Source organism: Equus asinus, chromosome 20, assembly GCF_041296235.1.
Source record: "Equus asinus isolate D_3611 breed Donkey chromosome 20, EquAss-T2T_v2, whole genome shotgun sequence".
Classification (NCBI taxonomy): Eukaryota; Metazoa; Chordata; class Mammalia; order Perissodactyla; family Equidae; genus Equus; species Equus asinus.
The window spans coordinates 44,019,443-44,045,524 of NC_091809.1; the positions used below are offsets into that span (position 1 = coordinate 44,019,443).

At 49.2% G+C, this 26,082-nt stretch overlaps 1 protein-coding gene across 8 annotated transcripts in view; it reads right to left on the reverse strand.

Annotated features, from left to right (window-relative positions):
• Positions 1–26,082, reverse strand: part of GRIK4 (glutamate ionotropic receptor kainate type subunit 4) — a 411,821-nt gene that overhangs the window by 148,973 nt on the left and 236,766 nt on the right. For 7 of the 8 annotated variants that reach the window (XM_070490069.1, XM_044752710.2, XM_044752707.2 and 4 more), the window contains 3 exons: positions 23,289–23,453; positions 11,491–11,588; positions 7,314–7,479 (listed from right to left, as the gene is read on the reverse strand). In XM_070490069.1, coding sequence (XP_070346170.1) covers positions 7,314–7,479; positions 11,491–11,588; positions 23,289–23,453 — 429 coding nt within the window. The remainder of the gene's footprint in view (positions 1–7,313; positions 7,480–11,490; positions 11,589–23,288; positions 23,454–26,082) is intronic. The other variant, XM_070490070.1, reaches the window with a different exon arrangement.

Genomic DNA, 26,082 nt, shown 5'->3' on the forward strand with positions numbered 1-26,082 from the left:
GAAGGAGGAGGAGAGTACAAATCTGCTCAACCAACACTCCCGGTCCTAAGAGCAGGCAGTGGGCCAAGACACGTGCAGAGAAGATGGATCAGACACAGACCCTGCCCTCCAGGAGCTCAGAGTCCAAGGACTTGCAGCAAAGGCTATAACAAAGCTCAAATCGAATACCTATTTTGTTTGACGGCTTACATAATCTGGTTTTCTATGGGGCAGCCCCATTTTGTCCTATATGTAAAAATGGAGAGAATAGTCACACCTTCCTCACAGATGATGTGAAAAGCAAAATCCCACATGCACAAAGGTCTGAGCACCTGACCCAAAAGACACTGTAGCAAGGAGGTCTGGGGACACCATGGAGCTGGTGCTCCTGGAGACTCAGCCACCTCCCTGGCTCAAGAGAAGATGTGCCTGGCACGCTATGGGGAAGGGAGAATTGCAGCCGGAGGGGTGAGTAAGGGAGGGGTGGCAGAGGGAACCCCACAGTTCCTAGAATGTAGCAGGGAGCATCTCTGGAGCTTGACTGGGAAACAGGCCAAATCCCTTAGGATCGTTCAGACAGGCAATGAAATTCAGTGGGACGAGACCGAAAGGCCTGCGGGATGACAGCAGGGTTATGCACAGCATGCAGATGCCTGGCCAAGGCAACCTGGGGACCCTTCACCCCTTTAAAACTGGCAGGCGCACTAAGCTCCCAGGGAAAATATTCCCCCAGATGTCAGATGAACAGGGGATGCTGCTCCAATCAATGCCCAGTATGCCCCATCCCACTGACCTTTGGGGTGCTCTGCTGTCCTTTAAACAAGCAAGCAGCACCCCCTAGCTCATCCAACACACACTCTGTGTGTGAGAGGCAGGGCAGGGAGAGTGGAGAGCAGAAAGGCAGTGAGTCCTCAGGAGGTCTGCAGCCCCACCCAGGATCTCCTATCCATCACTCCGTTTCCCAGCCTGGACTACACCTGGACCAGCAAAAAGAGCACAGGGTCTGGACCCGAATCACCAGGTAGTTAGTCAGTGCAGGCAATTCCCTCCGCCCTGCTGCACCTCTTATCTGTGTCCTTACCTGTAAAATAAGGATGATGCCCACCTCACAGGGTTAGTAACAGGATGTCACGTACACAGCAAAGTGTCTGTCACCTGGAAGGTGCTTAACAAATCTGGTTTCCATTCGCCCCTCCCCCACCCATTCACATCCTAACCGTCCTTCACCCCAACTTCTCCCTGAAACCTTTTTTCCTCTCCATTCTCCAGCTTCTCCCCACTTCTGACTTCTCCCAACTCCTATCCAAATATGGCCCTTGGTTATAAACCACACAAAACATTTGATATGATAGCTTGCACATATGCATATATGTATATATACTGCAGTTATGTAACATACATCCTAATTATTTCACAGAGTTAGGTAGCCATCCCATTTCAAACTTCTCTGCACATTGCCCGTGTGAGGCAGGATGCATGGTGCTTGCTGGGGGACCAAACTAGAAACCATGGGGGGAAGAGAGAGACTCTGCATCCTAACAGACCAGGCGAGCAGCAGTGCCAGGTGGGGAACAGACACCATGTCACCTGAGGAGCAGCTGAAGGAAAGGGGTGCCTGCCTGAGGAAGAATGGAAAGCGGTGTCATGAGGCAGAATTGCTCTTGGCAGCCTCAAGAACTACCCCCAGGAACGAGTGGATGAAAGTCACAGGGAGACAGACTTAGCTCCACCTAAGGAAGCACCTCTGTTCGAGCTGCCTGAAGAGGCACTGGGCTGTATCATGAGGTAGTGAGTTCCCCATTGCTGGAAGTAGTCAAGGAAAGACTGAAGCCCTGGTTAGGATTGTTGTAGAGAGAATTAAACCAGTGGATGGAAAGTAGAGCTAGAAGAACATTGATGTCTTTCCAGCCCACAGATTCTCTAATTTTTATGAATCAGAAGAGGATACTTTCTTTATTCTAGGCAGTGGAAGGAATTTGCAGAAGAGAAAGTGGGTTTAGTTACATTAAGAATATTAGGAGCTCTTCAGTGCAGTTTGGCAGTTTCCAATTGCGGTTCTTCCCACTGCTATCTGTTTAATGGAACTAAGGGATTTACCAAGGCAGCTGCCACTGGAGAGGTTAAAAGCTGCTCTCTTCCCCAGCTTCCCCTCCACCCCCACCCCAACCCTCCTCTCCTGCGAGACCCTTGGCCCAGCAGCAGGTCTGCCTGCCAGGTTCAAGGCTGAGAGGGACCTGGGGAACCTATTAGTCTCGCTCAGGATGCAATGGGCTGGATAGATGGCAGACCCAGCAGGCCGGCTGCGCTGGGAGGAAGGAGGGAGGCTGGCTCCTGGAAGGCAGGGGCCAGCTGGGGTGGGAGGAAGATGGAGAGGCCACAAAAGGCACAGCCGGGGTTGGACAGGGCCAGAGGACAAGGACAGAAATACCTAAGAGATGGGTCCACAGGGGACAGAGAGGATCCTTGCATTAAGAAATAAAAATTAAAAACCCCCCATTTCAACTGGCATCCGTGCCTCTCCTCTGGCTGCTTCCCTGGGCTGCAGGCCCCGGTTCTGAGACCCCCTAACATTCCAGGAGGCACAGCGCTGATCTCAGAGGGTCGTGAGGAGGACGTACTGAGACCGTGTGAATCCACACTGTGCACATGGCCTGAACCGGGAAAGTCTTCATTCCCCGGCCAGGCGCACACGTCGCAGGTGTGTGGCTTTCAGACCTTTTCCACCGAGCAGATTCTGACAGAGAAAGAGGATGACAGTCCAAGGTGTCGCCAGGTGCAATGGGCGCAGAACAAGTTCAAGTGCTCGAATGACGTATTTCACCCACTTCTCCGTTTTGTCCCATCCCACACCTGGGCTTGGCCCCAAGAACAGCTAGGGAGGGCCAGACCCCCGGGGGCTGTAAGAGGAGACAGAGAGCAGAGAGGGCTTCTCGCTTACAGGAGGACTATCTGCTCCAGGCTCGGCCATCAGGCTGTCCCCTTCTCGGAGAGCAAGGACGGAAGAGGGACAACCTGGCCTCTGCGCTCCCATCGCCTCCTAACTTCAGGGTTATGTTTCCAGCTTGAGCCTCTGCTATAGGGCCCAGTAGCCGTCCCTGACCTGAGAAACGCCCTCAACTCCATCATGGGTTGATTTAACCCTCACAAGTGCCCTGGGAGGCGGTATTATTATGACTCCTGGGTAGAGATGGAATCACCGAGGCGGGAGAGATGCGGTGACGAGATCACAGAGCTGGAGAACTCCTGGCAGGCTGAGATCTGAGGACTGGCCTCTGACTGACCACTCGAGTTGGCATCAGAAAGCCCCGGTCCTCCCACAAAATAGGAAAGATGGTCTGTCCCTCACTTCTGTCTCTTCTACGGTATTTGGAGAAGCAGGGAGAGAATGTAAGAACCATGTGACCTTCAAAATGGACTTAATCTCTTTTCTTCGTGCATATAATGAGAGCGTTTACAGGTTAAATGGTTAGCATGAGGTTTAAATGAGATCATTTAAAAGCTGTAGTAGAGTGTTGGGCACATAAGAAGTCCTCAATAAATGGATAATTTTGCATCGCTGGGAGCAAAAGGCTGGGGGCGCCTCGGGAAGGCCCACTACTTCCCCTGCTCTCATGGGAGGCCCTGGTATAATTCCCTACCCCTCCATCCTCCAGTCCCTACAGCCACAGGGAGGGTTGCAGGATGAAGTAACAATAATTAAATGTGTATTATGTTCTGGGCCCAGACACCTTCCACTCAATTACCCTGAGAGACACTATTATTCCCACTTTACACAGGAGGAAACTATGGCTCAGAGGGGTAGAATGATCTGTTCAACATCACACAGCTCATGAGGGGTGGAGCAGCTTGGTCTCACTCCGAAGATGGTTCTCATTTGACTGCACCATCCTGCATTTCTCTTCAGCTGCTCTTCCTCCCCAGGAGACCAGAATCTGCTCCTCTCCAGCAACGTGGACCGAGTTCAGCGAGCACAGGGATGGTACAGGACAGAGCCAAACTCCAGTCATTCTGCTCCAGTCCTGACCTGGCCTTATTCAATAGGATCCAAGGAGGGAAAGAAAGGAAAACTCATGCATGCCGAGTGTTCCCCAGGTGTGGATGCAGTGGTATGCCCTTTGTATATGGCACCTGATTAATCCCCTCAAGCATCCTGGGAGGGAGGTGCCATCGTCCCCATTTTATAGACGCGACCACAGAGGCTAGTGAGTGCCTAAGTCACTCTCCCAAGATCACACAGGTAGTAAGTAAGTGGCAGAAGACGTAGGAGCACAGGACAGGAAGTCAGAAAAAGGATGTTAAAATACTTAGAAAGAAACACCAAAGCAAGCACTAAAAAAAGATGATTTGAGCTACATAAAAAAATACCAGGAAAATACACGGCATATCACACCTGGGACCACAGGACTGGAAGGCTCAGGGTCCGCCTTGAGGGTCTCAAAAGGCAGCTCTGTGGCAGGGCTGGCAGGGCCATAGCAGAGCCCCAACTCCCCTTGGAAGCCCCCTAACAGCAAACTGCCCCAGGCTTGGAGGGGCCAACAGGACAGCCATGCCTGGGCCCCTCACAATATCTTCTCCCCTAGCCTCATTAGAACTAGGCACTTGCAGATGTTCCGATTTTTTTTTTTCCCATTGAAGAAAAATAATGTAATCTACAACACAAGTCTACTTGGTCCAGAAGCTGCTTATTAGAACTCTACTTTTGGGAAGAAGGAGAATAAGAGGCATGATTCCCCAGGGAATGATCTCCGTTATGCCTAATTTCGATGGCTGGAAAATAGAATTAGATTCCTGTTCCTAATTTGACTTGCAATGTCTCTTGGCCCTGCATTAATAAGGAAGATGGAAGAATGTCTCCTCCGAAGCTTTGAGCTGCGTTTTCCCTCAGTCTCTCATTTCTTCATCCTTTGATTAGATGTCTAATCCTCTTTGCCCCTGAACTTCTCCTTGCTTCCCCTGGCCCCGGCGGGTGGGGCGGGAGTCACCCGGCAGCCTCAGTGGATGGGTTCTCCAAGTAGAGGCGACACTGCCTGGTTGATGAGTCCTGCCTGGGCTGCGGGCTGGCCTCCCCAGGACCTTGTCTGTGCTCAGCCATCCCGCACCCTGCTCAAGGGAGCAAGGGGACGCACCGCTCCTGAGAGATCTCTGCCCTTCAAAGGACATTGTAATTGCCAGGCAGAGCCCACCCAGTACCGCTCTCTGAGGCTGTGTGTGCAGAACAGGAGGGTAGGAGTGGCCGTGGAGGAGGAACCCCAGCTCAGGGTCAGAGGACTTGAGTTAGAGTCTTGGCTTTGCCATGTACCAGCTTTGTGACCTTACGCAAGTCCCTTCCCAGCTCCAAGACTGTTTTCTCTGCTCTAGAATGACCGGGGAGGAGGGAGGTAAAATGGGAAAACAGAAGTGAAAGTGCTTTGCAACCAGCAAGGAACTGTTTGAATGTCAAAGAACGTCAATTCTGATGGAAAGAGCCCTGGGCTAGGAGGCAACAGGATCTAGCATAGTGCTCAGCAGCATAGTAGGTGCTTAACAAATATCTGAGCAACTCAAAGTTCAGTAGGAGCTGAAGCAGAGGAAACAGGGCTCAGCTTAAAAGCAAGAGGGACTGTGGCTAGACACAAGAAAGAACTTCCTGTCAGATTAGTGAGACATTGTACCAAGCACTGAGGAGGACTGCAGGAGAATCTTTGCGTGGAGATATTTACAGCCTGTCCTGTCTCTCAACATTCCTGCTGTGTGCACGGGGTGTGCCAGTTGAGTCCTGCCTGAGTGGGCCTGTGGAGGAAATTTCCAGGGGGGAATCCTCGATTCTGCTACACCGTTTAATGGTGCAAGGATGCCGCATGAAGAGGGCCACCTGGTGGAATGCAATGTTTCCCAAATGCTTTCCAACACTAGCATCCTGTGGGTTTTTAGATCAGCATCCTTTTCGGGCCTCGGGTCAAACCTGTTTGGAAGATGATGAGGTAAATAGTTGTTTTGGCTGCAGGACAACTTACAGTGTCTACACGAAGGTGTGCTGTGAATCTCCACGAGGGGGAAACAGAATGCAGTGTTATCCAAACATTTCTCTCTTTTTTCCTTTGGCCACAAAACACTTGTCATCTGAAGCAGCACAGTCCAACAGAACTCTGCGGTGATGGCAATGCTCTGTATCTGCCCTGCCTACATGTGGTTATCGAGCACTTACGTGTGCCTAGTGAGACTGAGGGACTAGATTTTAAATTTTATTTAACTTTAAAGTGGGGAACTCCAACACCTCTAAACCCCCTGGGTGGTCGTGATAAATAAGACATATATAAAAAGCACACATAGTTGGGACTCAGTTACTTTGTTGCTTGCGTAGCACAGAACAAGCACTCAGTCAGTGTTGAATAAATGAATGAAGGCACTTGTGGAGGCAGTCCGGGGCAGAGGCCTGGTAAGGAAGGGGTTCTGACCCTTGACAGGAAGACGGTTCTTGTTTTCCAATGCCGAAGGGATTCCTGGGTCGAGGAAGGACTTAAGCATGCAGAGCAGTGCTGGGAAGCCATGGAAAGGAGCCCTGATGGAGACGGCATCCTTCTGCCAGGGCGGCCCACCTCAGACGCACAGGGTGAGACCTGCACAGGTAAGCTGTGCAGGACACAGATGCCTGTGGCTCAGGCACTGGGCCCTCATGGCAGCCAATGGCCACCACCTGTCTGACCGCACGTGGGTGCGCAGCTGCCACCGTGAACACACAGATGCACAGGTTTGCTGGAAAGTGTTGGCTGAAATTAGCTAAATCTCATAAACACTAAATTTATGTCACAAATTGTCCGAGAGTCAGAGAAAACACCTTTCCAAAACCCGCATTTGCAAAAAAATGCTTTATCAGGAATTGACCTTGGACCTCGTTCCATCAGCAAAATCCGCTCTCTAAGGGAAGAAGCTCTTCAACCCATCAAGTACAAATGCAAGTACCAATTTTATATTTTCCCTCTCTCTCTCTCATTTTGTAGCTCCTTAACAATGAGGCTGAAAATGTGGGAATTGAGTTTGCAGATGCAAAAAGCCTTGGCGGTTAGCCAGCCTCCCTATAACCCAGTTCCTCTCTGTTCCGTCCATGCCCAGGGAGTTCTGGCAAAGGATGCTCCTGGACCACTCTTGCTCTCTTGGTCACTCTCTCTCTATCTCTCTCTCTCTCTCTCACACACACACACACACACACACACATACTCACATGGGGTTATATCATCCCCATGAGCTGCGGGAGCCCTCCCCTTCCTGGCGCATCTCCAGCCAGGAGCAAATCAATCAGGTTGAAATCAACAGGACCGACCCGACTATCTGGGGCAGAGCCAGCTGGGGAAACTTACATTCTGCTTTGGCACAGATGAGGCAGGCGGTGGTGCAGTTGAAGAAGTTCAGGATCCCAGCTACAGCCACGCTGATGTCGGTGTTGCTGGGGTGGAGGTTGAGGGTTGTGAATCTCTGGAACTGAAACTTGATAAACTCCTCTGGGGCCACTTTGAAATGAGGGACCTGGGCGGAGGAGCAAAATCGGGCAGCAGGGGGGATCCAGAAGGAGTGAGAAAGAAAGAAAGAAAGAGGGATGAGTGAGACAAGGCGGCAGGGGGTGGATTCTTTTATGGAAGGCCGTGCCACACGCCAGTGGGAGAGGGAGCTTGCGGGACTCAGGGCACCCCCTCCACAGGAGGAAGATAAGACGACAACCTTGACAACGCTAAAGATAGGAAGACACAGGATGGGAAACCTTTGGTTCGGAGGACTGTGTAACGTACTGTGGGTCTAGGAGTTGGAATCTGTGGCTCTGAGAAGGCAAACGAATAGGTCTTTATTCTCAGAGCAACTGCCCACTGCTGGGCAGAGAGACAAATGACTCTTGAAGGCATAATCCTTATAATTATTTTATTTGTAATTAATAAACCAGAGCAGAGATGGCAGAAAGAGAAAGACAAGACAGTGCCCTGGGGACTGAGGCAAGAGCCCTGTCAGTCCAGCCTAGCCAACAGGTTTACAAACCAGCTCCCAACAGACTTCCTGGGTGAAAGCCTGGGATGGATAGGTTCCTCGGTAGACAAGTGTATGGACAAGGAAGCACCACGGGCTGAAAAACCACCTAGAGAGCCTCTGAATGGAGCCAGGTACATAAGCACCTGCTTTGGCTTCATTACCACAGTGTCAGCTTCCCTTTGCATCTATTACTGACATTTCTGGGAGGCAATGCCCCTGCCTTCTGTCTCTCTTCTCCGGGGAAGAGATATTAACAGGCTGTGATGGCTGCTTTATTGGCGGCTTAGGCTATGGGGTAGATAATAGGAAGTTAAAAGGTAATAAGCTGCCATCCACCTTGATTTTATTCTGTCACCCTCATCTCTGGTACCTAGAGCTAGGAGAGCTGAGGCTGCTTGGTGCCTCTATCAGAGATGGAGCTGACCTCTCAAGCCTCATCCTCCCTTAGGACCAGTGCCTTGTGGGAGGGCCAAAATACAGGAAGCGTGGGTTTGGATGGATGTTAAAGCAAGTTAGACTGAGGGTAGACAGCAGGAAGAACTTTGTGATGGTTCCTTGGTTGGCTCCTAGAGTAGGTTATTCATAAGTCATTGCAGAAGTTTCTCTGCCTGGGCTGGCCCAGAGTCTGGGATGATGTTGACAAGTCTCTGCAGGATTCTGCTACGTTATCCTCCTAAGCTTCAGTGAGAAGTCAGCCGAAGACCAGAGTTCCTCTGGGATTAGGGTGAGGGGAGGGTAAAGATTTAGCAGAAACTAGGGAGAAAATTCCTGAATTCAACTAGGATTAGCCCTTAACCATAAAGAGAGAGTAACCAATATTTTCCAGCAGAAACTGAAAAGCGCAGAAATGGGGAGGGCCTGGGGAGCTATAAAAGAAGACTCTAAAGAGAGACCTGGGGCGGGTCGTAGAAGGACTTTCTTCCCACTTAAATTTTGCATCCCATACAACCTGTCTAAAATGAATAACAAACGCACCTTGAAAGGAAAAAAGGTCACAAAGGGGCAAGATGTAGGCCAAGGCTGGGCAGGGGCAGGCTGGCAGGCTGGCTGGCTTACACAGTTCAGCATCTCTGACCAAGGGCCCCCTGTGTGGCCATCCAGCCCACCGGGTTCCACTAGCTGCTAACTCACCCCACAGTGGAATGGACCTTAAGAGATAGCCTTGAATCCATGGATCCTAGAGATGCAGCAAGGAGAAGACTCAGGAAAGTGAAGGACAAATGGTTTCAGAGTCTACAGGCTTGGGTTTGCACCCAGGCTCTGCTGTGTGATTTGGGGCAAACTGTGTAAGCTATCTAAGCTTCATTACAATGGGGGTAACAGTGGTGCTTCTCAGAGCTCTGGGAGGGTCAAAATGAGATCCTGCATGTGAAGGACACAGTACCTAACATGTGCTAAGTGTTGAGGCAATGCCTTTCTCCTTCCCTTTCCCTTTTCTCCCCAAATCTAGGAGCTCCAGAAAAAGCTCTTGGGGCTGTCTGAGCAGGGGCTGAGGGCTGAGGGGCCTCCCTAGGAAGGGGAGTCGCTGGGAAGCCTCCAGCACAGCCCGCCATCTTGAAGGCTCTGATGGGCCCAGGCAGGGATGGCCCAAGCCAATCCTCCGGAATCTCTCTCTAGGACAAAGATCAACCCGTAATTGATTTGCAATTGCAAACACATGCCAGGAAGTCATCATGGAGGTGTCTGCGGGGAGGAGAGGTGAGTAAAATGGAAGGGAGGGCAGTGAGGCAGAAAGCGGCCAGCCACAGGGACTACGGAAATGTTAGCAGCATTTAGAGGAATGAGCTCCTTGGTGAGAACTCCATTTCTTTTCTCTGAAGCTGAGGGGAATCAGTGTAAGGCAGTTCAGCCTCATAAAATATTAAAAGAAATGCATAATCTGAACAGAGAGGAAAGGTTGCTCTGGAAGGAACATGACCAGACAAAGGAGAGAGAACCGTTTGGCCATTCCCTGGGCAGTGCAACGTGTCTGGCTGGTCAACGGCACAGGGATGGGGGCAGAGGGGAGATGGGGGCACAGGACCAGGAAGATGGTTGCAGATCAGGGTCTCTGCCTCGGACCTGACATGCCAAACAGGGTTAAGGGACGTGTGAGCTGGGATACAATATCCACTGAACCCCAAGAGGAGGCCATTTGGGTGCGGGGATTGGAACGACTGGAAGGGACATTGTGATGGGGAGGAAAGTGTGATGGGGAGGAGGGAGAAAGCAGAAAAGAGAAAACGGGGAGTGGAAGTCTTGGCAACCTCACTTGGTGAAGATCAGAGCGATCGCTGAAATAACAACCTGCCAGATTTGAGCTATTACTTGAAGCACGGCAAGAAAGATTTAAATTAAACATCCGTCTAACTTCCTGGGACCGAGACCTGTGAGATGCTGGAAGAGACTGCAGCGGGACACAAGCTCCTTTTTTGGCCTGGGCTGGCACAAGAGTCATCTTTCAGGACATCTACGCGGTAGGGCATGGGGAATTGTCAGCACAGACCCAACCCGTGATGAGAAGGCTGAGGGAGCTCAGCCTACAGTGCAGTGGCCTGGCATTGAGCAAGACCAACCAAAGGACCGGAGCCAGGACCGCATGGCACTCCAGTGTGCAGGGACCAACTCTGAGAGTGAGCTCATAAACATGGAGAATAAAACTCTGCCAAACCCTCAGGGACTCGCCAAGCCCTCTGACCATAAGAGAAGTGGGGCATCAAGGGAGGAGAGAGCGGTCACTGTCTCCAGGGATATCTCTGAAGGGGAAGGACTGACTGATTCCAGGAAGGACTAGGAAAGATTCCAGCAATAGACAGAATCTCTGAAGTTTCCAGTTTGTTTCCTCTAGGGGAAAAGGAGGGAGAGAGCTGAGGGAGCAGAGAGGAGGCCATTATTCAGAAACTCCCCTGACCATCTTTCCCTCCCCTCAAACTAGAACTAGAGGAAATGGCCTCCGCACTCTGCAACTAGACTCCAGCTGGGGTGACACCTGAGGAAGCGACCGATTGGAGATGCAAATACTGGAACTGGTGAATGCGGAAGAAAGCAAAATAAAATCTCTTTCTTAGACAACTTAGAAAATAGACTTTTCAAGCTTTATTTTAGTAATAAAATGCAGCAATGCCTTGCCCCATGGCTATTCTTCCCCAGGATCCCAATATCTGAACAGGCAACCACAGAGCTGCTCATAGGGAGCGCAGACTTCTGCCCTCTTGGCCTCTCCCAGACCACCACCCTTCCCTGCCTCTGCCTCTACCACACCAGCAAGGAGCCCCCACAGGATGCTAAGACTCGGAGGAGCTCAGCTTGAAAAGCCCCTTGTGAAACCTGTCCTCTGAGTCCCCTCCATCCACACAACCTGGACGAAAGTAAGTGGCCAGCCAAGGACCACTCCTTTTACTTGGATTGACGTTGTTGTTATCAATGACACCACCTAGGTCACCATGGGCTCTTCCAGCCCTTAAGAATCTACAGCATCCTTGGGCCCAGAGCACAGGCTGCCAGGCCGCTCATAGTCCCCCAAGCCAGCCCAGCACTCACCTCCTTCTCCCCACAGATGTTGCTGATGATGGAGCTGGAGGCCGGGCTGGAGGACGGTCCCAGGACAGCGACCACCCCCTTGGGGAGGATCTGACACACTGCCAGAAAGGAAACAAGGCACTCATCAGGGCAGTGCAGGCCGGCTGCCTGCCTGGACCTCCAGACCTCCAATCTCCACCCGCTGCCCCCTCACCTTCTGCCCACCCCAGTCCCCTACTTCCAAACCCCCTGCCTCTCCTCCCCTGAGGAGTACCACTCGGCTCCAGGACAGTTTTATTGCAGTTTATGGATGGTATTAAATGAGGAAATGACCCAGGTTATGACAACATACGGCCACAGCCAACAGGGTATGTAAATTGTCTGGGCTGTCACCGAAGGACAGAGGCTAACGGCAGACACTGCCGACTCCATCTCCGCCCTGGGCTGCAGCATGGGTGCTGGGATCCTGGGTCCAGCTGCCGCAGGGCTGAGGGCCAGGCACACAGAATGGCCACCCGGCGTGAAATCTGTTGACTCCCCCTCACCCAAATATGAAGAAAGAGAGTCGGGAGGAAGAAAGGCAGACAAGCAGAGGGACGAACGCTGTGAGGATGATGCAGGCAGAGAAGACAGCAGACTCAGCTCAAGTCAAAGGCAGCAGGAGAGAGAGAACAAGAAGGAGACAGTGAGAGGCAGAGACAGGTCTCATCTCTCAAGGCCACCCTCCTTTCACCTCTGCTGGCCCAGAGCCCGGTGTGCCCGCTTCTCCGAGTGTGTCAGGGGCTTTCCTGACCAGCCAGCACGCTCTGTGGCCTTGGGCCTCCCTATATGAGGGTGCCTTTCCCTCCTCTACTCTGGACACTCACTCACCTGTCAAGGAGCCCCTCAGATGCCTTCTCCTGACACCTGCCTGGGCTCCTTTAGGTGAATTAATCCTCCGCAGGGCTCCTGAGACCCATGGTTTGTCCCTCTGTTGTAAGACCCTTCTAAATGTGTCCATTTCTGTTTGTTCAGATGTCTTTCTCCTCTCACTGGATCTCAAACCCCTTAAGGGCGGGAGCGGAGCCATATTTATGTCTGAATCCCCATTTCTCACTTCCTCAGTGTCCAGTACAATGTTTTCTATTGGTTGAATGAATGAGTGGATGGATGGGTCATGTGGTCAGAAGAAGAGGAGATAATCTAAGATTTTACAATGCTAGAGACTGAGAAAGAAAGGATGGGGAAGAAAGGAGGAAATAGACGGAGAGAGAACATGAGATAATTCTCAGGACGCACACTGTGATATCACAACCTAAGAGCCACCCACGGGAATATGCACCATGCTTCCCTGTCACACCACAAGACATCTTTGCAAAACCGAAGCTTGGTTCTGGACATATTTTCCTTCTACTCACATCAAGAGTCAGGCTGAGCCTTTTCCCAGGTCTGTAAACTGAGGTTAGGGGATCGGTCCAAGGATCCTCACTGAGTCAGCTGCAAAGCCACACCTGCAACCTGGATGCTCTTTCTCCTAGGGGAGAGTCCTAACCATTGGCCCACACAGCCAAATGATGGCCCTAATTGGGTGCAAGCAGTGGCACAGGGCACCAGGGGTCAAGTCCCAGAGTTGCAATTGACCACATGATCGATAGATGTGTGAGGTCTTCTCTCAGCCTGCTGCTCCAGCAAGGATCCTGCAACATGGTAGATCTCAGATGCCCGAGAGGTGGCAGGCAGTGGGTACCTGAGGGGACTCATCAGTTCTAAGTGTCAGAACCATCCCCCGTGACGGAGTAGCCAGGACCAGAGTTTCTCTCTGAAGAACGCTCTTCAAATGTCAAGCTCTTTCCATGTGAGTTATCTCACGTGATCTCAGTCAACTTAACTCTTATGCCTGCTGGGTGCTCTAAGTTCACTGGCCATCAAGTTCCTACAACAGCTCTGAGTAGATCTTAGTTCCTGATTTCACCAATAAGGAAACAGCACCCAAGGGATAAGTGACTCCCCTAAAGTCACACACCTAATAAAGGTCAGAGCCAGCACTGGAATTCAAGTCTGTTGACCCACCCAGTGTCCTTTCTACTCTCTCACAGCCACCTCTTTTGTCTGCCCCACTCCTTGCAGCCACTTCACCCATCTCTTTTCAACCCCTTACAGTTGAGGTCCTCAGCCCATCCTGCTCTACTGACCCTGCTTTCTCAAGGTCACCAATGCCTCTTATCAGTTCCCATCCTACTCTTTTTGAAGCATTTGATGCTACTGATTGCATTTGTTAAATTTCACAATGCCTTCCAATCCTGATTCTCATCCACTTCTCTAATCAGTCTTTCCCACTTTCTTTGCTGACTCCTCTTCCTTCTCCTGTCTGCTAAATTCAGATTTTATCCATGCCTCACACTCCCTGGGCAATATTACCCTGGCCTATCCACTCTGATTTCTGCCAGGTGATTCTATACTCTGACCTATGTCCTGGGTTACAAAATCAAGTTCCAACCACCTGCTGGATGCTGCCACAGGGACTTCCCTCTGGTATCACACACTCAACATGTCCACGGCAGAGAGGCAGAAAGTGCAGTCATTAAGAGCATGGACTCTGATGCAAGATCGTCTGGGTCTGAGTCTTGCCTCTGTCACTTACTAGCTGTGAGACCTTGAGCAAGTTACTGAACCTCTCCGGGTCTGCTTTCTCATCTACTCGGTTACTAAGAGCACTTCTCTCGTCGGGTTGTTGTGAGAACTAAAGTGACCTAATATATACAAAGAGCTTAGAGTGGTGCTGACATACTACACGACTCTTATTGTTACTATGCCCATGACATCATATTTGCTATTTACTCTTCATACATAATCTGTTTCGATCTTCACGCTTCTAGGAAGAAGATTCATTATTATCCCTTCTTTACAGATGAGGAAACGGGCTTAGAGAATTTAAGTAACTTATTCAAGATCACACAGGTAATACATGGTAGAGCTGGGCTTGAACTTGGAGATGGACCTGGCACCAAAGCCCATGCTCTTAACCACTCCACTCCACCCCCTTAGCTCCTCCAGCTCCAACCACAGTCCCCCTTGATGCTGCCTTGCCTTCCCTCACTGAATCTGTCCACTCACTATACCAATCAGGGGCCAGGTTCTGACCATTTGACCTGCTCATCCCTACTGTCCCCTCCTCCCCACTCCCGCTGTCACTGTTCCAGGTCAGCCCCTTTTACTACCTGCCTCCTAAGGGGTTTCTCTGTCTCTAGGATTCTTCACTTCCACTCCATTCTCCAAAATGTGAGGCAAATTATAGTCCTAAAACACAGGGCTGTGTGCTCCTGCAGGGCAGAAAGCCTGTCTTATTGATCTCTGCCTCCTCTATACCTAGCACAGAGCCCGACTCGGAGTTGCATGCTCAATAAATAGTTGCTGAACCACACTGAAGCCTGCTCCACACTTCCCATGCAAAATTGGAAACAAACTCAATGTTCAATCATAAAGGAATAGTTATCTAAAGTATGGGTCATATCCCCAAATGGAATAGTATTTAGGCATTTAAAATACTTATGAACAGTTTGTAATAGTATTAAAAATATTTATGTAATAATATTAAGAGAAAGAAGCAGGATATAAAATTATATGTATATCTATATGAAGGCTACAACTAAGCAAATACAGAAAATAGTTATGCACTGAGGGATGATTGGAAGCAGATATTACAAAAGCCCACATTTATTGAATGCTAATTATGGCCCATTCTAAGCACTTTATATGAATTGACATTTAATTTTTGAAACAACCTGATGAGATGGTTACTATTACTGTCACCTTCACTTTACAGATGAGAAAACAGGACAAAAAAGTTAGAGAGTAGAGTCAGGACTCAAACTCTTAACCCCCAACGTCACTTCCTTAACCGCTGCACCACACAGCTACACTTAGTTAACTGGGATATTAATAGAGATTGCCTTGGCCAATGGAACTCTGAATGATTTTCTTCCCTTTTTTTCTTTACTTTCTATGATGAGCATGCACTCCTTTTATAACACATTATTATAAAAAATAAAATGTCATTATAAAAATCTTTTCTGATGAGCAAGTAAAATCCATTGGGTCTGACCTCAAGATTCTACCTTTCCAGCCCTTTCTCCTATCGAGCCTCCTCCCCTTCAGGCCGCTCACCTAGAACATTCTCCATGTTTTCCTACCTAAGCCTGCTCCCAGCTAGTTCTCTCTGAGTAGACCAGGGTTTCTTAACCTGCTGCCTGAGATCTCTGGGTAGAAGCCAGCGGTCTGTGAACGTTTTGGGGGAAAAAAATGACATCATTATTTTCTCTGACCCCTAACTAACATTTAGCATTCCCTTCAATTTTGAATGTAAGTAATAAACCACAGTATACTGACAGTACTGTGACTTTGTCACCGACAGACATCGCAACGTTTTCGTATCACATTACCATACTGCAGATATCTTGAAACATCATTTATATTCATTGCTACTTCAAAATGATGCTAGTAGTTAGATCTGATACTAGGCTTGGCTATTTAATACATTAATAAAGAAGCACATATATTAATATACCACTATTAAATATTTTAACTGCATTTCTATATAATTGGTTTCCTCGTCATCATATCTATTTTATTCATTTACAAACACTTCTCTGAGAAGGGGTCCATTGGCACCCCCAGACTACCATGGTCTAGGCCCCCTCTTGCCCTTCTGCCTGGCAAACTTCTACTGATCCTCCAGCGCCCAGCTCAGATCTTGCCCCTGGGCAAGAAGTCACCTCTCCCTCCCTATATTCACATCACCCTGTGGCTCTGACTCAGGTCCGTGCTGCAGGTGCCTAAGAAACTGGTCAGCTTCCTTGTTCTCTGAACTCCTGGCCAGCTTCTGCCCTAAGCTGGCTCGTTATGTAGGGTCTCAATGGAGAGAAGTTTCTCCAAAAATTAATTCTTATAGAAGGCCCAATTCCTTCTTCCCAATTATAAAATCCAAAAGGTTCTGAAATTGGATAGTTTTCAGCAAACTCATTTGGGGGCAAAATCTAATCTAAATCAATGTGAAGTTATTTATAATGTGACTATTTGAATATAAGCATGCATTTGCTGGCATATAGGGTTCAGCACAAGCCCCGCCTGAGATGCTACTTAATATATGGTATACGCACCACATGACCTTTCCAGTATCCAGAAAGTTCTGGATTCTAAACACATCCAGCCTCCAGGGTTTATGGACCTGTGCCTGCTGTTCTGAGTGTCCATCTCCCATCTCTCTCACTGGACTGGAAACTCCTTGAGGGCGGGGGTCACATCTATTTGGTCCAGGCAAAAAGGGATTGCTCAATAGATGTTCATTCAACCGAACTGAAATGATCCCAAATGAGTCCAGTGAAATTGAATTCTCATCTTCCCAGCAGCCATGGCTTGGGAATTTCCTGGGATCTGGGAATTGCTCTTTCATTCCCTATGAAGGATGCCCTGCTCAATAGAAATGGAAATCACTTATAAAGGGCCTCGGCTCTGAAACTTCCTGGATTCTGATCGTGCAGCCCCTGCCCCTCTGTGAGGGTCCCTGAGCACTTTGTGTGAGGGGCGGGAGGGGAGGCAAGTGCACTTTACCTCTGCCTCCTGGGGAGCAGGGAGGAGAGGGAACAGGGAGACTTGAGTGACATTGTCATGGCAACGAAGTTTCCCAGCCAGCGGAAGAGTTGGAAGGCAACTGTCAGAGCAGCTGCTGGAATAACAGACCACGGTGGGGTGTTGTAAGAAGGAGGACCTTCCTCTTGTCAAGATGCCAGCTCTGGTGTGGGTTTGAAGTCCCCTTAGAAACCTGGTGCTCATGACACCTTACTCCTCTCCTCAGTCTTCCCAGGGAGGGGAAGGATCTAGCTGTGATGCAGGGGGTCCAGAGGGGATGGTCATAGGCACCACTGACTGCAGGCCCTCTGGGGAAGGGGCAGCTTGCTGGCTGGGGATGAAGAAGCAAGCCGGGGCCTCCTCACTGACAGCAGCACTCGATGAGTCACTCAGCGCTCTCTGAGCCAGTGTGGTAAACAACGCCGGCCGGCAGGAGCTCACAGTGATGCGGAGCAGAGGGGGCTGGGAGAGCTCAGAGCCCATCACGTAAACACCCTTCACGGTGCCGAAGCCTGAGTAGAGCGGGATGGCAAGGTCTCTCTTCCTGCCTGGCTATGCTGCACATTGAGCACAGGGTGAAGCCCTGACCGTCCGGGAACAAAACAAACAATCACCTCAATCGATGCCAGAGAACCGTCGCCTCCCTGTGCCAAAGCCTGCAGGCGCATGTTCCATTCTCAGCTCTATAGGCCTCCGAGCTGAGAAGGGAGTGTGTGAGAGTAGAAGGGCCAGGTCTCGACACCGTCAAACCCTACCATGGGGACCTCTCTGGTCAGACTGCCCGGGGTATCGGAGAACGCGAAACTGCCATTGGCTGCTCTCACCAACAGCACATCATTCAAAGCCATCAGCCTGGACCCAAACCACCGTGTGAGTAGTTTTCCACACGCAGGCTCCGGGCTGGCAGACAGGCAACCACCCTGAAACCTTACAATCACTTTGTGAGGGAGGAGTCCCTACACTCATTCTACTACTAAAATAATAGGTAACATTTATTAAGAGTCCCCCCATGCCAGGCATTGCTCTAATTCTCATAAGTGCATCATCTCATTTAATGCTCACAACAACCTCACCGAGTGAGAACTCTTATCATTCCCATTTTAAGGATGAGGAATCTGAGGCACAGGAGATGAGCCCACAGTGCTGGCAGAGGCAGGATTAGGATCCTGCTGTGTCTGACTCCAGAACCTGAGTTATGACCACTACTCCACACGGCTCTCCAGTCCTGGCCCTCACCACTCCCCCCTCAGAAACTCTGTTTTAGCCACGCCCATCTGTCATTATGCCCCAAGGTACTCCATTTTTCCCTGCCTTGAGCCTTTGCTCACGCTATTATGACTTCTGCATGGATGCCCTCTTCCCTTCCCTTCACCTATCGAACACTCCAGGGTATGGCCCAGAGGCCTTATCTGACCACCTAGCTACACCTATGACCTATTTCTTGCCTCCCTCTGCCCTTGTCTGAGCCACTCATTGGCAAGCCCATAGCAGAGCCATTGAGATTTATGTCACTTTTCGATTGTGTGGTCTGAACTCCCATCTGGTGAAGACCGTGAGCCTCAGTTTCTTCATCTGTAAAATGAGGAGGCTGGACCAGATGATTTCTAAGCACTGTAATTCAATGCCTCTCTGAGTCCATATTACGCATACGTGATGTGGGTAGCTCAGAGAAGGGGAGCAAGGAATGTTTGTTGAATGACTCATCACCATTTGTATGCCTTTCTCTTCTGCTTCTCACTTCTTTCCCTCAGGCAGACTTGGATTCCTTCTATTGAGCTGATGAAGGGACGATAGCCCTCACTTACCAGAAGCAGCTCTGAATCACCAGAAGTCAGGCCACAGAGCCTGCGAGAAGCTGGGGAGCTTGTGCAGGGACATCACGCTCCGTGTCCCTCTCCAGGCACACGGGGCCACACGGGGCTGGGATAACCATTGCATCTCTGGGTTTCCAGGGGAAGTGGTGTGGATGGCTGATAGCATGCTGGGCCTCACAGAGACAAATCGAGGCAGAGGCGAGGGGTTGACAGGAGGCTCCTGTTTCTAGCTCTGCAGTAAATTAAACCTCAAACCGGCTCCAGCAGCAGCAGGGACGGTGCCTCCGGGTGGTTGGGTGACAAGGGGGTGGGCACTCAGTTAAGCTCTAATACATTAACCGCAGGAGACACACTGATCTGTAGGAACAGAGGAGGGCAAGGCCCATGGGAGCTCCTGCACCAGAAAGGCTGAGATGGAGATAAGATAGGAAGCGAAGGAGGAAAGGGCCTGGCAGGAGGAGAGATGACCTACAAGGTCTGTCCATCCCTCTTATTTCAGATCTGTGGGCTGTGCAGAGAGAGTTGGGAAGTCGAACATCAAAAAGCCTGAGGCAATGATGGCAAAAGGGCAGAGAGGTGGAGGGAATCAGATGTGGGTTTGAGGAGCTTTCCGAGTGACCCTCGCTTTACATAAACCCACTATATGAAAATCTATGTGAACCAGATAGAAGTGCGGGTGAGTTTCTACTTGGATCTTTCCAGTGTCCTGCTTTGTTATTAATTAGTGCCTCGTGTGATACTTTCCATCTCCCAGCCTCGCTTTCAACCATCAAATGAGGAGATTGAACTCTTGCCTCCAGCATCTTTAGTTTCTTTACACTTCATAATGTTTGATTCTCAAATTGCCACTGCTCTCCATGACTGACACACCTGCCCCAAATATGATCATTAAGAGTGATTTGTGAAGAGCTTTTTGAAACTCCCTTATTGCTGAAAGCAGGCACAACTGTACACGGTAGGATTGCTACTGCCTCAGCTCAGATCAGAGCCTCTGCTCTCCGCAACCAAGAACGTCATCACTAGGATCTCTTCTATCCCCTTGAAGCAGAGTCCTTGGCCACAGGGTGACAGGTGTGAGATTGGGGGCATTGTTCAGGAACCCAGAGCCATCAAATAGTCTTAAGTTAACAATGCAAATTAGCCCTGGGCCACCAGCGCAGGGAAGACACCACTCATGACATCAAGCTATAACTGGCTTTGGGTGACCCAATACAACTTCCAAAGGCTAAAAGCTGTCGACGCGTCAAGCCCAGAAAACTGGAAAGAGAAGGGGAATATCCAGTTACGATGGGTGCCCCACGAGGCACGCTGACATTAAGGCAGGCCGTGTGAGAGCAGCTGGGAGATAGACGGTGCTGCCACGTAGGGATGGCTGAACTTGGAAACAGAGGAGACAGGGAGATGATGCTGAGAGGCAGGAGGAAGCCCACGCCAAGGTGAGGGTGAGAGAATAAAGCCAGCAACAAAATCCACAGCTGCCGCTTATTGAATACCTGCTCTGTGCACCGTGCTAAGCACCTCCCCCGCACTGTCTCCTGTCATACTCCAATGACCCTTGTCTTACAAATGAGGGAACTGAGGCACAAAATGGTTTAACAGCCTGTCCAGTCCCACAGCCAGTACACAGAAGATCCAGGATTTAAACCCGGTCAGTCTGATTCTAAAATCTACTCCTACTCTTTATACCACACAGTCTCCCCAAAGTAGGGATCACAGAGCCGTCATTTTTCCTTCACCTGGGGATCTTGTCTCCCTCCCATCTCCTCCCACAAACACTGTCACTCCAGCCCAGTCCCTGCCCCATCCTGCTTCAGCTAATAACACCAACCCAACACCCCTCTCCCCCTTACTTTGGGAGGGAAAGAGTTGTGCTGGAACCTTTCTACGAACTGTCTGGGTGATGTTTAAAATCCATTGTGGGGGAGCAGCTTGAGCTTCAGATAAAGGGCCTTTGGGGTAGAAAGATCCAGAAGTCCTCTTTTCTAACAAATGCTAATCGTGCCTCACACACATTGAGATATAAAAGCTGAACCAAGGGCCACTTGTTAATAAAATACCTGGTGCGCCTAAAAGACGGCATTAGAAAGATGTCCCAAAGGTCTGTAATGTGGAACAAAGATATCCATTTCCTTTATTCCCTGATTCATCTGGCTTAATATTTTAGATGTATCGACTCTACTAAACCAGGCTGCATGGGTCATTGGGAGAGGAAATTTACATCGACTAATGACCCCCATCTACAATGGACAATCTGTGCTCTCTGCTCTGCCAGGGAAGCCCTGAAGAACCAAAAAAAAGGAAGGAGGAGCCATTTTTGCAAAGTATAGGCTACCGAATTGTTTAGAAATCCAGACCCTTGTCTGAGACCTGCCCTCCTGGACAAAGAAACGCTACAGGCTGGACTAGGAGATTCACAGGAAGTCATGGCTGGTTTTTCTAAATTCACTTGGCGATCCTGAGAAATCTGAATCTTCCTTTCATTGTCCTAGAATTTGACCTCCATGACAACTAGGATTTCTGTCTGTTCCCTGCTGAATCCCTGTTGCCTAGAATGGAGTATAATAGGCGCTCACTAAATCTTTCCTGACTGACCAAGTGAATAAATGAATGACTATGTCAGGTACCTGTTCCCCCATGCTCTCTTCTGGAGGAATCTGTCCATGGATCTCACTGGCCTCAGCTGCCCTGTTCTGTACGGTAGGAACCCACCCTCAATCTCTAGGAGTGGGCACTCTCCCCAAGGGTAGTTATTACGCCATCTGGCCAACACTTGTGACTCGTGAGACGAGCCACAGCAAGATGAGCTGGACCAGTCAGATCTTCTACCTTGGGAATCCAGATCAAGAGGCACTGAGGGAAGCTGCCATTGATGTGCATGCTGAAGAGAGACTGTAAGTCTCCTGAGGGCAAAGGACCATGTCTACCTTGTTTTCTACATTGTTTCCGGTGTATGACATCCTGAATCTCGCCTGAAATGGAGTAAATGCTCAATGAACGTTTCCGGAATGAATAAACAAATTGTATATTGGGCCTGGATGGCCATTATGGGACAGGTGTATGATGAATAAGCCACACTAGCAGAGAGGGAGGAGCAGGGATCCAATACCACGAGAGCATTAAAGCAGCTGCGAGACAGCGAGACAGCCGCTGTGTCCCTCCCTTCCTGCCCTCTCTGGATCCTTACGATATCCTACCTATTGCACCTGGGCCAATGTGAATGCTGCTTCTTTTGCAATACTGGTCGCTCAGATTAGAGCGTTGCTGGATCCACAGATAGAAGACCAGACGTCTGACATACACTTGAGCAAGTTGTTCTTTTATTTAGTTTTGTTTGTTTTTGCCAATGAGTGTTGTTAAAGGTTAACATGGACTAGAAAGGGAGGAGATGGGAACTCCAAAGTCTTAGGGAATAGATGCTAGCATCTCTCTGGCTCCTCCCCTTCCCTCTGAACTGGAGTTGTTCATTTCCAGCTTAGCTACAAGTCACAGGCCCACTAACTTGGAAGCTCATCCTGTAAGGCTGTCAAGGTAATACCAGCAGAGAATCCCAGGGTAGGTGGAGGGGATTGGGCACTGGACTCGCAGGGTGACGATGCGAGTTGAGGATTCAGGACTTGCTCAGCCCATTGACTAGCCCTGAGGTTGGGGAAGTTACCCAATGTTTCTGAGCTTGTTTCTTTTGTAAAGTGGGGACAATAACATTTAACTCTCAGGTTGTTTGGAGAATTAAAAGAAATAACCAGCACACAGCAGGGGCTAAGCGTGACTTGAATGACCTACTATGTCTGTTTGTAAAGCACTGCATCTTACAGAAAGGTTTCCTATATTTTAAGTCATTTAAATCTCACAATAACTTGCAAGATTTGCAAAGTAGAGCCTAGCATTCCCACTTTACAGATGAAGAAACTGAGGTTAAATAGGATAAGTGACTTATCCAAGGTTACCCACAGATCGAGTGGCCGAACTCCATCCTAAGTCTCATTTTCTTCTCACAATGCTGCCCTCAGCACAAGAAAGCAAGACAGGCAATCAGATGTGTAATGACTAAGCTACCCTGGGGCTGGCCATATCTTTCCTTTCTTAATCACACATAAGGTTTCATTCAGGGATTTGTATACAAAATGTCCAGAAGATGAATGAATCAATATATGAAGGAATGAATGAGTGGGTAAATGATGAATGAATGAATGAGTTTCCCATCTTAATTCTACTCTACACATGATTTACAGCAAAACCTGGGCATCTCATCCAGACTGAGCCCTCTAGGACATCCTGCTGCATGTTTCTCTCCCTCTCTTGGGAATATCTACATCATAGGCCTGGCGATGGGTGCAGTTCACGCCACCAGCGCCTCCTCTGCCAGCGAGGGAAGCAGAGGGCAGCCCTGCCCATTCTACGTACTGGTTTCTGCAGTCTCGTACTCGCTGTCTCTGAGAAGCTCAAAGATGTCCACTTCGACCTTGGCCTTGCCCAGCCTCTCAGGAGCGCGGTTGATGCGGTTCTTGGCCAGGGTGATGGAGAGCCGCTCCCCTCTGCTGCACTCCATGGGGTCGTCCAAGATAGCAGCTGTAGGCAGGCAACCACATGGAGATAGTTGGTACCCTCTACTGTTACCCCTCCTCCTTCTCCAGTCTCCTCCCACTATCACCTTCCTCTTCCAGGCAGCTCCTGGCATCCCCCTCCACCCTGCCATCCTCAGGACTATCCCCAAAGCAAGTCCTCCACATGCTAAGGGTCTCGGTTTGTAGCCAGGCACAGCAGTGAATTCTAACGTGGATATCCACTTCGGGAACCCTGTAATGCCACAGCAGGCCACGAGGGGTCTACTGGACAAGGTCCCTAGGCCCAGGCACGGTGATACCCTTGGGTATACATCTGCATGCACACACAGGCACACGTGTGCAAAGGAAGGGAGATAGTGGCTGTCCTTCGAAAATGGTATTCTGGGTATATGAGAGGTGAGAGAGGGTTAAAGAAGGCCAGGTTTGAGAGGGAGAGCTCCAGTATTAAGGAGCAGTGGCAGGATACTGCTGAATGCTGGCTCTCCAGGCTATGACACCGGTGAGACATGTCGCCTGGTGAGCCATGTAATTTCTCTGGACTTCTTTTCCCCACTGAACGTTAGGAATGGTAAGACAACCTCAGGGGGCTGGTGTGGGGATTCAGTAAGATACATGTATGGAAGTGGCACATAATACGAATTTAATCAGTGTGACTCAGTCAGTGTGAATGGTTGCAGTGGCGTAGTACCAATAGCTGCCCCACTTCTGGAAGCAGGCTTAAGGATAAGTCTTATGGTATCATAGAGAGCTGGGTTCAAATCCCTGCTCTACCCACTATTATCTATGGGACCTCAGTTTCTTCACTTGTAGAAAGGTGGAGACACTCTGCTCATTGGTCTTTTGTGAAGGTTATGTGAACAGTATGTGTGAAATGCTCAGCACAGTGCCTGGCATGTGGTAAACCCTCAATAAATCTAGCTACTGACACCATTCATTCTTTTGGTAGAGGAAGTTACAACATTGAAATCTCTACACCAAAAGCATACTCAAGCACTCAGAGCAGCATTATTCATAATAACCAACAAGTGGAAAACCCCAAATGCCCATCAACGGATGAATGGATAAACAAAATGTGGTATATCCACACAATGGAATATTATTTGAAAATAAAAAGGAATGAAGTACTGATACATGCCACACATGGATGAACCTTGAAAACATTATGCTAAGTGAAAGAAGCCAGACACAAAAGACCACAAGTTGGATGATTCCATTTATATGATACATCCAGAATAAGTGAATTCATAGAGAGAGAAAGCAGATTAGTGGTTGCCTAGTGGTGGCAGTGGTAGTAGAAAAGTTGGGGAGAAAGGGGAGTGACTGCTAATGCACATAGTGTTTCTTTTGGGATGACAAAAATGTTCCAAAATTGATTGTGGTGATGGATGCACAACTCTTTGAATATACTAAAAACCACTGAGTTATATACTTTAAATGGATGAATTGTGTGGTATATGAATTATATCTCAATAAAGCTGTTACAGAAAGAAAAAAAAAAGAAATATCAAGCTTATCTTTCAGAGGTTGTAGGCTCAGAAAGGCAATGCAGAAAATGAAGTCAAAGAGATTTCACCACCATGTGGCCGTTGGATCTCTGTGGCTAGTGTACACAGAGAGACCCAGGTTCCACACCGTCTTTTCTGTATTTTGCTCCCATACCCACTGTGACCCATTTTCCAAATCAAAAACTAGGACACAGAATAATACAAAGTATTTTTTTCTGATTTGTGGATTACTTTTATGTATAGCCCTTTTGAACAATAAAAATTAGATTTCATTTACCCGGGTTGGCCATACATTGGGCAACAAAGGTTGCCCTATGCCCAAACAAGACCTAGGTAATAAGGTGGGCTTCTGGGAGTTAAGTAGCAAGATCCACAAACACCTGATGGGATTAGCCACTTGCAGGAGTGGCCAAAGGACCAGAAATGCATGATTGAAGAGCCTGGGGACACCTAAAACTCCTACCCACATGACCTTAGGGAAGCAAGACTAGAAAGAGATTATTACTCAGGAAGCAGGAACCTAAGCAATTACACTGTGCTGACCCAGAAGGAAGACTTTGGGAAAAGAAGGGAAATGGGGCGGCCTAAAGGAGATATTCTCAAATAGCGTTCCTTGCAGGACCTCTAGGCTCCTACAAGAAGCAGAGGGGGAGGCTGCCCGGGGCTCTCTAGCCCCACACCAGCTTCAACCAGCATAACTCCACATCCATCAGTTTAGATGTCGGGGTTCCACATAAGGTTTGATGTGGAAAAAAATGTTTCACTGTTAAAAACATAGTGGAAACCATTAGTCCAGCCCTAGAGCACAGAAAACAGATATCTAAAAATGTCAGGAATTGGCAGTGCTGTCCCACACAAGTCATGGGAAGGAGGCACTGGATCCACAGCACATGAGCTTCAAGTTAATAGGCACACATTTATTCAGTGACCATGACCAAGTTAGTGTAAGTACTGGTGGACACAATGTCACTTAATCTCTGCAACAACTCTGTGAGATAAGTGTGGGATCTGCGTCATCCTCACTTGGAGAAAACAGAGGTCAGAGAGGTCAAGTGACCTGCCCACATTCACTGGGCTGGTGGGCAGTCGAGGAGGGAAGTGATCAGGTCAGCCTCACATAGACCCCGC